The 12,509-nt window shown below is 28.4% G+C and overlaps 1 protein-coding gene across 2 annotated transcripts in view; it reads left to right on the top strand.

Annotated features, from left to right (window-relative positions):
* LOC107457369 (solute carrier family 2, facilitated glucose transporter member 1) overlaps nt 1–12,509 on the top strand; it is a 61,148-nt gene that overhangs the window by 19,675 nt on the left and 28,964 nt on the right. Inside the window, exon 1 of one of the 2 annotated variants that reach the window (XM_016075523.3) lies at nt 10,830–11,197. The exons of the other annotated variant lie outside the window; for it this stretch is intronic. Within the exon in view, the coding sequence (XP_015931009.1) occupies nt 11,177–11,197 (21 nt within the window). The 5' untranslated portion in view covers nt 10,830–11,176. Of the gene's footprint in view, nt 1–10,829; nt 11,198–12,509 lie in introns of those variants that run through there. 2 annotated transcript variants of the gene reach the window in all.

Genomic DNA, 12,509 nt, shown 5'->3' with positions numbered 1-12,509 from the left:
AAAAAAAAAATTCAAAAAAATTATCAATTTGGTCACAATTACATAAAAATATTATCTAAAAATTATCCACTATAAAAAATTATTGAAGATTAAGAAAATTATTGAAGAATATTTTTCAACGCTTAACAGTCAGGTCGTAATTATATTTAATGACCAAAATAGAATTCCTTTATACCGTGTCCCCCACAACATTCACGCTCATCTTATTCAAAGGAATGTAATTCTCCGTGATCTGTATTTAAATGTGGAAGACAAGTCACTTAGCCAAAGACCTTTGACAGACTCCACGTCGACGCCATTCAACAGTTCCTGGGATCTAAAATTGTCATTGCTCTCGAAAAGTGAACGAAAAAAATGCGCCATTCTTCATGTGATAGCGGAGGTGCTTCTAAATATAATCCTGCATCTGCTTTTGTTTTGTGTGTGGAGTGCAGCAACTTTAAAAAAAAGTGATTCTATTCAAAAACACCAGATTCTTGTCCAAATACAATCCATCTTTTTTTTTTTAATTTATTTATTTTTTTTATTGTAATGACGCAGGCACCGAGGGGGCATGTCGCCGTTGAGGAAAATCTTACGGAGTTGAAAGAAAAACAATGGAGAATGAAGTTAAAACACAGGAAGCGACTTACTTTCATATGTCTAATTACTAAACGTAGTGAATGTTTGTCTTTTTGAAATAGAATTTTAGAAAAGAACGCTGCTGAAAATATGTTGCATATTTATTGAGAGCCAAGAAAAAAAAACCTTGGATAATCCTGAATGATCATGATCATGTCTAATGTCCATTTGATATAATGATAGGATCTTCATATTCGGACTCGATCTTAATGACTCGAAAGGGTGACCTCAAATATGCTAATTAATAAGCTCAAATGATATTTTAAGTTATGAAATCAGACAGAACAACGAACTTTCTCTTAACAAAAATAATTTATTTCCGACAGATTCGGATTTCTGACTCCCTCCGCAATCTGGGAAATAGGGCCCCAATAGTTTGGTCTGTCTAAAGTTGTGACCCCTTAATGTTAATTTTACTTTTTGCGTTTTTCGTCATATCTCGAAATTTTTTTAAGCGAATTGAGATTCTTTTTCACACAATTATAAGATTTGTTTGTCCAAAGATGTAAAAACCTTAATTAAATATTAAGGTTAGAGATGTTAACCGTGATGTTAACCATGGTTAACTTAAGATGGTTAACTTAAGATGTTAACCATGTAAAAACCTTAATTAAATATTTATTATTTTTTTAATTTAATAATGGTCGAAAACATTTTGAATTGTAAGGTGCAAAATTTTTCGTATCTTTTTGAAGAATATAATTTTACATGGTAAAATACAAAAATTTGAGCAAAATCGGTTCAATACTTCCTGAGAAACCGAATTTCAAATATCTGCCTTTTTTTATATTCAATTTCTCAGGAACTAATCAATCGATTTTGCTTAAAGTTTTGTATCTTGCCACGTAAAATTATATTCGTTAAAATGATACAAAAAACTGTGTACCTAACAATTCAAAATTTTTTGGAACATTATTAAATAAAATAATAAATATTTAAGAAAGTTTGTTTTTTGCATGGAATTGTCTTTGGATAAAAGAATTTTATAATTTTGTGCAAAAATTTTTCAATTCGATTTAAAAGTTTTTGAAACACAACGAAATATGCAAACAGTAAAATTAACATTAAAGGGTCCAAACTTTGGAGCCCTCTTCTGACCAAACTACTGGGACCATATTTCCCAGATTGCGGCTACCCTTATATTTTAGAAGTCAGAAATCTGAATCTGTCGAAAAAAAGATAGGTTTATACAGAGAAAGTAGGTTTTTGTGTCTGATTTCGTAACTTAAAATATCGTCTGCTTTAATTAATTAGCATATTATAGGTCACTCCCTCGAATATTGAGACCTAGAATGTGAAGATCCGATCATTAGATCAAAAATCAGGTCAGGGTATTCCGTTTATTTATTTATTATTATTATTTTTTCGCTCTGTACATTGTGCAAAATTAAAATAAAGAAGGAACATCCTTATAACTTTTGATTTTACGATTGTTTGGATTTTCGAACTCGAAAATGTGATTTTACGGGTTCTAAGGGCTAACCTTCAATTTAAATTACGAAATTGGTTACGAATATATAAGTTACTGAGATTTTTAAGTTACAAAATACTTTTAAGTTACGAATTCGGGTAGACGAATTTAGATTTTCCACTCTTTGGAAAAAACAGTCCTATTAATTTAGTCGCCAGTTCTGTTCTCTTATTTTTAAATTTATCTCTCACATATTTTACCATACACCTAGAACTATTTAAGTAAAGCTAAAAATATTTTATACACATTTATTAAACTATATTTATTTAAAAACAGTTCTAGGAAAAATGAAATATTTTCGCATTATTAATGTTTTTGTATTATTAATCTTTATATTTGGTATCTATTTGTTAATGATCGAAAACATTTTAAATCGAAAAGTATGCCATTTTTATTACTTTTCCAACTATGTAATTTCATTTACAAATTCTGAATTTCGAAAGCATATGCTGAGTAATAAAATTTTAAAAAAAGGAATATTTTCAAATTTTCTTGCTCTGAAACTAATCGTATATTAGCATATTTGTATATTAGCAAACATTAGCTTATTTTAAAATTAAAAATTGTTTTTTGAAAATGTTTATTCATGAAAAAGTAGGGGAGAGTGGGGTCAATTGTAACAGGGTACGATTGTAACAGAGCAAAAATTTCGAGTGTCGGGTTCTAGATTTGGTTCCTAGGTGGCGCACAAGGTGTATTTAATAAATCTACATGTGCACCCCTGATGGCAATCATTTTTATGTACTTTTGAAAGAGTTAGATCACNTTTAGTTGCCAGTTCTGTTCCCTTATTTTTAAATTTATTTCTCACATATTTTACGGGTTCTAAGGGCAAACCTTCAATTTAAATTACGAAATTGGTTACGAATATATAAGTTACTGAGACTTTTAAGTTACAAAATACTTTTAAGTTATTCGGGTAGACGAATTTAGATTTTCCACTCTTTGGAAAAAACAGTCCTATTAATTTAGTCGCCAGTTCTGTTCTCTTATTTTTAAATTTATCTCTCACATATTTTACCATACACCTAGAACTATTTAAGTAAAGCTAAAAATATTTTATACACATTTATTAAACTATATTTATTTAAAAACAGTTCTAGGAAAAATGAAATATTTTCGCATTATTAATGTTTTTGTATTATTAATCTTTATATTTGGTATCTATTTGTTAATGATCGAAAACATTTTAAATTGAAAAGTATGCCATTTTTATTACTTTTTCAGCTATGTAATTTTATTTACAAATTCTGAATTTCGAAAGCATATGCTGAGTAATAAAATTTAAAAAAAAAGGCATATTTTCAAATTTTCTTGCTCTGAAACTAATCCTATATTAGCATATTTGTATATTAGCAAACATTAGCATATTTTAAAATTAAATTTTTTTTTTGAAACTGTTTATTCATGAAAAAGTACGTTTTTGAGTCTCATTTCGTAATTTAAAACATTTTGTCCTGGACACATTAGCATTCAGACGATATTTTATTTATAATCGGATACATACAAGTGACGTCATCGTAGATTAATCGTGGCATTTGACGATTCAGAGGTGAATAAATTCAACACGTCATCTAAAGGTATCCAATTAAATCTGATTTAAATCCATACTAGGTATCATAATGACTAGGCATGATCACTTCACTTTTTCACAGTAGTAAGTAATTAAGGTTTGTTTTTGGAACCATTCTGGAAAAATCTGAGCACTGGGTCAAAAGTTATTTATGTGTTCTATTTTTCATTTTGAACCCTTTACGCATTTAAAAAAATGTCTGCGTATGATGTAATATCCATAATAACGAATACATACGAAATATAATTTTGTAATAAAAGGTTATATACTTAAAATTTATTTATTTTGTCATAAGCAAAGTGCAACAAAAATTATAAGAACAATTTGCAATTTTAAAAGCAATTGCATACCAGCAAGTGACGTCATCGTAGATAAATCACGGCACTTGTCGATTCAACATTCAATCAGTTTCACACAGACGTGTAACGTCGCATACAGGTGTTCAACTAAATCTAATTTAAATCGCATGGTTAGGCATAATCATTTCACCTCTTCTCGAGTTGCAAGTATCCAATTAACAAAACAAGAGCCGCAATGACTTTCTGATCACTTGTATTTAGAATCATCGAATATGAAAACAACTTTATCGCACAAAAATGGTTAAACTATAAAACTAACGAATCCTTAAATGAGAATTCATTTATATTTTTTATGCTGATTGCGTTTCGTGTCATAATGTTTGGCAACTCACTTCAGTTAACTTCTCACTTTTGACATTTGTTATGAATTCATGCATCAATAACTGTCCTCCGGTCAATATTTCTATGTTAAGACATAAGTTATTTCTACAATACTTTCTTTTAAAGAAAAATTAATGAAATGAAGAATGAATTAATGAAATTTTAGCTCATTAAACTTTATTGTTATAAAGTTATTCTGTAATACTTTTACAAAAATGGAAAATCTTCTTCAAGAACTAATGAACGTGAAGAACTAATTTTTATTTTTCATTTTGAAAACTAGAATTTTCAGCAAATTCGTTACTATATGATTGAAACAAGTTGTCAAATAAATATTTTAAATACTGTGCATTTTAATAACAAGTGCTATAGGTTTTTTTTTCCTTTTAACCCGAAATGTCATTACTATAAGTTCTGCTATTTTACCAGAATTTCTTTCACCGTATACTTATACATATATAGCAAGATTAATAAGCCGGCTTGAGATCGACCCCACGAACTCTTGGACATGGGCCCAGTGCCCTACCAACCAGGCTATCCCGGCCACCATTAAATATTATTTTATTTTATAATATAATTGTCGTTGAGCAGCCGACCCAATTTTATGGGTTTACGACTACTAATGTTCAACTCCGTAGCCTTGTAATTTTGAACCCAATCCAAAAGACAAAGGAACTCCTGGATCAAGTACTGGGAGAAATTTGCCTTCGTGGAGGATTTTTTGATGGAGCTAACCCGTAGTTGCGTTACATGTAGAGGAAGACCATGAGAACCTCCCACGGTTAGTCTGACGGCAAGGGGACTCTAAGTCATGATCCGTCTACCACTGAGAATATTTCACGTCAGCACTGTGGTCGGTGCAAGCTGGATGCGGAGTTCTTATCAACTGGGATTTGAACCCGGTTCGCCTTATTGGAAAGCGAACGTTCTATCCCCTGAGCCATCGCGGCTCACCGTTAAATATTATGTGAAAATTTAACGTTTACACGTAACAATTATGTTTAATAATAACGATGAAAAAAAGTGACCGGTTGTTTATTAAAGTCAAATCACCACTTATTCAGTGGAATCGCCTCGACGCCAGTGGTTATTTTCAGGTCTAATAATTGGTATTAAAAAGCACCAAACCTTCGTCTTATGTAGACAAAAAGATGAAATCTAAACATAAAAAAAGGAAGAAATCTGAAATGTTTACTGAATTTAATAGCCTATACAGACAAGTAAAATTCATAAAATTTCAGCTAAACAGGTGATAAAATATCAGAAGGGTGCTAAGTAGTAGCATCCTTATTTCTGCTTCAAGCGAAATTCGAGTCGTTAGAATCTAATTAAAGATACTGATTTATTTTTAATACCGTGCCACACGTGTTTCTTAATCAAAACTGTTAACCTAATTCAATATAAACACCCCGTATGACTCAGGTGCAACAACCCTTAACTCCCAGAGCATTAAAAATAATTAAAAAAAAAAAAAAAAAAAAAGGGATTGCTCATGTGTGAAAGGTAGAGTAGATCAAGGTATGTTTGACCCTGATCTGGAAACACTATCACTTTCTTTCCAGTTCGATGTTCTTTGACAAATGCGACACTTTTTTTTCTTTTGCTTCTGTAAGCTGAGCTACACTTGGAATAATGCCCAGAGATTAGTGGCAATCCTTTGACAACCATTTAAAAACCATTTAAATATTTGTGCGTTTTAAGATCCCTGAGTCTTTTCCTTCAAAAATATCTTTTTATTTTAAATAGTACGATTTGTATTAATTTGAAGCAAAAATCCTGATTTTAGAGTACCAAGCTTGAACCTTTGACATAAAATTTTTACTAAACATATTTCTTATTCTTTTTTCATCATTTTGTATTAATTTAGGTCAAAACAAATGAAAAATACTATATATAGCATTTTAATTTAGGGTTATGAAATATAACATGAAATACCGGTGTCTTTTTCTGCGTTAAAGATAAAATGTTCCAAACACGGCTCACTTCCAAATAAAAATTTTTCAAATTAGCACTTAGTTGCAGTTATTTTAATCTAATTGAAACAGTTATACATCAGTTACATTTATTTAATTTACAAAATCAATTATTGATAATTTTTTGAATGTGAAGGGAAAAAAAATTTCGAACTACTTTTTTTGTATTTTGTATTTTAATACAATTACAATTCCGATATTCTATCAGAATTTTTTAGTAACTATTAGACTGTTTTTTATGTTTAAAAAATACCAAAATATATTTTTGCTTGTAATTAGAGAATCAGAGAGAAAATATATATATACATATTTTTTTTAAGAACTAAGTGCTAATCTAAGATGTTAAAAAGGGGGATCTCAAATATGCTAATTCGTTGGTGCAGAAGTTGTTTTAAGTCACAAAATCAGACACAAAAATGCACGAAAAATGCAAACGGACTAATAAAAATTTAAAAACATGTTTATTTTTAATTTTGTTACTTAAAAAAAATCAACCGAATTCGCTCATATTACGGTTTATTATTAATATTTAAAAATTGAAAAAAATTGTATGCTTAAATACTTTACACTTTTCTTTCCGACCATTTTTAAACATAATAGTAAATAATTATTCTAATTTATTTTTTTACGTGGAATTATCCTTGAATCAATGAATTTCATAATTGTTTGCCAACATTTTTTGTTTCACTTAAAACCTTTCAAAAATATGGTGAAATACGCAAAAAGTGAGATTAACATTAGCCCAATCTTTGTTCTGCTCTCTTAACTTAACTTGTGGAACCATGTTTTCCAGATTGCAATTACCCATATTTTGATGTCAAAAATAAACACCTGACGAATATATATTTTAAATGACGAGGGCTGGTAGAAGCAATGACGATAGTCAAAACCCATATTCCCTTTTCCCAGACAAAGGCAGGTTCGTAAACAGTTAATAAACCCATATAAACAACAAGAAAAGCCAACTTTTACGTAGCGTGAGTTCAGAGAGGCCAATTGGGTAAAAAATGTATATTATTAATATAAATCGGAAACTTACTGACGTATTTTAAGTGCATTTTTTCCCAATAAAGCTAAAATTAGCGGAGAATGTCAAAGCAAGCAGTATACAGGGCAAATTTTGTTACTAACCATTAAAACGAAACTTGTAATTAGGGTCGCCTCTCATCTGAGTGACTCTAGAGGAAGTGTATCAAGGTTGATCGTTTTGTCCTATCGTCGCTCAATCGATCTCTAAATATATAACGATTACTTAATGCTTTCTTCAGCGTGTTGGCTGACATCTGCTCATCAATCAGGTTTTACCTGCAATCAATTTGATAATGCGATGCAATGACATGAAAATATATATCGTAGATTATTTTAACTTAGTTTTTCCCCGCTCATTCATATTGAAAGATTCTACGAGGTTTCAGGGGTGTTGCCACCTAATTTAAAGTAATTTTGCACAATTTGCAAGCTATTACGGCACGGGGAAAAAAGCTAAGTAGCCTCATTTCAATCTAAATTAAAATAAGGCTATATGGCTCTCTTTTAATTTAGATTGAAAGTAATACTAAATTTGCAAATTTATTTCATATTTTATTTTTTAATATGTAAAATGTTTCAATATTAAGAGAGCGCTTTCACATTTTCTATTAAAGTTAACTTTACATAATATTGCTGCATAGCACTACTTAACAGACTATAGTTTTAGGTTCATTTTTAACCTAAAAATGCGCTTTGAAAAAGTTAAATTTATTTTAAACTTGAGAAAAAAATGTGCGTATTTAAGATTTGAAAAATAATTCGTAATCTAATCTAAAAAAATAGTTTCATTTATAATTTATAATGTAATTTGAAAGATAACTTTAATTCCAACTTAAAAAACAATATTAAATATAATTTCAATTTAATACTTTATATTTGCAAGCATTGAAAATAATAATTTCTATTAAGCATGTTTAGTGATGGGTATTTCTTCGTATTAAAAACAATTTTGAAAAATAAGAAGTTGAAAATTTCTTTCCCTACAAACTTTCTTGGAGAGAATTATAAGAGTTTTATTCCTGATAGTTTCATTATTTTCAGAAATTTCTTTATAATTATGACTAGATTATTTATTTTACCTTTTATTCCTACATAATCCCCATTATAATTAAAACTAGAATAATTTATTTTGTATTTTTTCCCTACAATTCTAAAGACTATAAGGAAAAGAAAAAGTTTTTAGCCCTTGCTTTTTTATATTTATTTTTTTCAATCAGACCCGGGGTTCAAAAAAAAAAATTCTTAATTTAACAAAGGAAAAATTAATCTCTTAAATAAAACTTTTGATATCATAACCGCCAATTTGAAAAGTACTCCTAAAAAACGTTTTAAGCCAGTATATCTGTACAGAATGTACTTGAAAAAAATATAGAAGCACACAAGCATTCATCAAACATGATGAATGCTTATGTGTTTCTGTATAGCATTCATGAAGCATTCTTCAGCTTCATAAACATGAAGCATTCACCAGAAGTCATCATGGATGTCATATACATTTGAATTATAGAATACAAGAAGAAAAAAAAGTTCTTTGACCCGTAAAAGAAAGAAAAGGAAACAACCTCATACAATAGAAGGAAAAGTTTTGAATTTACGTAATCTCATCAAAAAAATTACGGTTAAATGAAACTTTGAAAGTGGGATATATTGTACGAGGCATTACTATTAGAAGGCATGATAGCATTATTATTATTATTATTATAGGGCATATTTTGTTGGACAAAAACTTAAAAGCATAAATGAAACTACTGTAAATATAATATAATGTAATGTATAAATAATATAATGTATATAATGTATGTAATAAATATAATATATAATATAATATATAATGTATAATGTATATATAATATAGTGTATACAAATGTAACTTTTCTTCTTCTTCTTTTTTTTAAAAAAAAAAGAAAAAAATTCATTTTCATCATAGAAAAAAAAACATAATAATTTGAGCCAAAATATTTCTACCATTTATCGAGGCATTTAGCGTGTTTTTTTTTAAAAAAAATTAATTTCTTTCTTTATTTTACATTTTATTGTGAAAGTTACTCCCGATTAGTTATTTCATTTTATTTATTTGTATTTCGTTCTGCGCTGCCTCTTATAAAAATGAGAAAGCCTCTAGAATATTTAGGGGGGGGGGGGAATTTTTCTATAATAAAAAAATATCATACAAATCGTGCAATTATAAAAATCTTTAAGCATTACCCGCATTTATTTTATTTATTTCCTAGTTTAATTTTTCTACTGACTTTTTGATGTCAGACTCAAAATCAGTCAGACTCAAAAAGGAAGAGTTGGCGCATGTGTTTGGTTATTTCATGTTTATTTAACCCTTTCATCAACACTAATTAACAAAAATTTTAAAGTTAAGTCTCCCAGAAAGGCAATAGCAATTAATAATAAGTTATTATTAATTTAGCTTAATTTATTGTCACGGCATTTGCCTTTCATAATCACGNCAAAATATTTTTACCATTTATCGAGGCATTTAGCGTGTTTCTTTTTTAAAAAATTTAATTTCTTTCTTTATTTTACATTTTATTGTGAAAGTTACTCCCGATTAGTTATTTCGTTTTATTTATTTTACTTGTATTTCGTTCTGCGCTGCCTCTTACAAAAATGAGAAAGCCTCTAGAATATTTAGGGGGGGGGGGAGGAATTTTCCTATAATAAAAAAATATCATACAAATCGTGCAATTATAAAAATCTTTAAGCATTGCCCGCATTTATTTTATTTATTTCCTAGTTTAATTTTTCTACTGACTTTTTGATGTCAGACTTCTCATCATGAAGCCTCATGGAAATTTAGAGTGATCATTTCGAAAAATAACTACACAGTAGTTACTTGATTTATTCTAGAAAATATTACCTATAATGCAAAAAGGAAGAGTTGGTGCATGTGTTTGGTTATTTCGTGTTTATTTAACCCTTTCATCAACACTAATTAACAAAAATTTTAAAGCTAGGTCTCCTAGAAAGGCAATAACAAATAATAATAAGTTATTATTAATTTAGCTTAATTTATTGTCACGGCATTTGCCTTTCATAATCACGCAGTGTTTATTAATACCGACTTATTGATCATTTTCTTTTTGTTTTATGCCGTGCAAAAAACAATATTCAGCTGGTAACAAATAATAATAATAATAATAAAATTTGGATAGTGCTTAACGAGTTTTACAACTAAACCACTTATACGTACGCAGATGAATTATACCAATGAAAAATTATGATAAATCATCTATTAAGATACAAATGCAATTCAAATCACTCATTTCTAAGCCATATAATCAGTTTCTTATTATGCAACTCATCCTGTACGAAAATATTTCACAAAAAGAACATTTCTCTCTTTATTACACAACCAGCATTTGCCTAAATATCAAAGAATAAACCTCCCATAAATAAAACTATTCTTCTAAGATTAAATTCTACTTTTTGTGCAATAATTCAAATTTAGAAATTCAAAAATCCAGACATGCAGACGAGCCGGTTTGAAACGTGAGTCCTTTCATGACCTTTCATACACGTCACGCAGGTGTGGTACAACGATTCTTCTCCTGATTGGCCAAATAAGAGGTGCGGCTCGCTATGCATTCTGGGATATCGAATCTCACATGTGGGGCAGCCTCTGGCTTAACGCATTGCACGTTTTTGACATCTGTCATTAAAATCAGTTTTTTCGCTGGGACATAAACATTGCATCACTTTCATTAGCAATTTAATCATAAAATATTTGTCATCAGTATTGTTGTTTATATAATAATTATTTATTGTTAGTGCTGTAACTTTTTTGAATTTTAAACACTGTCAACAAAAATCGATTTTAATGGTTCATTTACGCCACGAGGTGAGTGAAATTATTATATCATATTCAAAAGTTTAAATATTATTTTGATGCAATTTTATTTATTAAGTATGTTTTCAAATGAGTTAAATATAATATGCTATTCAAAGGATTAATGGATTATAAACCTTTTTTTATTAGATTTTGAAAATGTTTGCAATTAAATGCTTAAATTTAGTTTTTTTAGAAAACTATCTGGGTACATTTAATTTGTGATACATGATGAAAAGTAATCTAACAAAGATTCTAAATTTCGATAAGAGTAGTAAAATTTTTACTTAATACATTATAGTATTATGTGTTATGAAAATTTTCTGTAATTTTAAATCTTATCTCCAATAACTTATTTGGAATGAATCAATTTTAATTTAATTACATATATAGCTTTGAACCATGCATTTGTCAATAAGAAATATTTACTTCCAATTTTTAAAATTTTGTCGTGTATAGTGAATATTTTTCAGAATTTGTATTTAGTTTTTCTTTTGCAGTTATTTATATTAAATAGAAAAATATAATTAAATTGAATGCGTATCTTGTAAATCAATGCATGTTGTGTGTTGCAACAACTTTATATAATTTGGAAAAGACGTTGTCAAAACAACGATAAAATGTGGTTTTGGTAAATTCAGGTTTTGAATTATTTTCATCAAAGCTAAGTTAAAATTGTGTTGAAAATTGGACTATTCTTTTATACATAGTTAAAATTAAAATAAATATAGGAATTAGAATGAATATTAGAAAATTTCATAAAAAAAGATATAAGAAATATTTTGTATTTGTATCCTATATAATGTAGAATGTGCAAATTATCAACTTCATTATTAGTTTGATGGAGAGAATAATAAATGTTTAAAATACAAAAATTTAAATCAATATTTCTCTGTGTTCCGATGCTACTTAATTTTTTCTAATAGCTTATACACATAAATACCTGAAAATCTTGTAGTTGGCTTTGATAAAAATTTGTTTAATAATGCTGAGAAAAATAAGCTTGAGAATCAATTAAAGCATATGGAAATTAAAAAGAAAGTGGCTTTATCAAATAAATTAATGTCCCATGCTTACGGTTTATAGCCTGATTTAAGTCCTGATTTAAATAGCCTGATTAAAATCAAAAAATAGTTTCTGAAAGTTTGAATGTTTTCATATCGGCACGTGACATAACAATTCTTATTACATAATCCAGTCAGTAATCAAGTTTTTCCTAGAATGTGATCAAAGAATAATTTAGAAAAAAAAAATTTAAATTTCATTTTATTATTTCCAATTTTTTCGCAGTGCCATTTATTACTCTTCTGAAATAATTTCTGGA

This window comes from Parasteatoda tepidariorum, chromosome 3 (assembly GCF_043381705.1).
Source record: "Parasteatoda tepidariorum isolate YZ-2023 chromosome 3, CAS_Ptep_4.0, whole genome shotgun sequence".
NCBI classification, from domain to species: Eukaryota; Metazoa; Arthropoda; class Arachnida; order Araneae; family Theridiidae; genus Parasteatoda; species Parasteatoda tepidariorum.
Note: the sequence above shows the minus strand (reverse complement) of the source record. Positions and strands in the feature narration are given on the sequence as shown.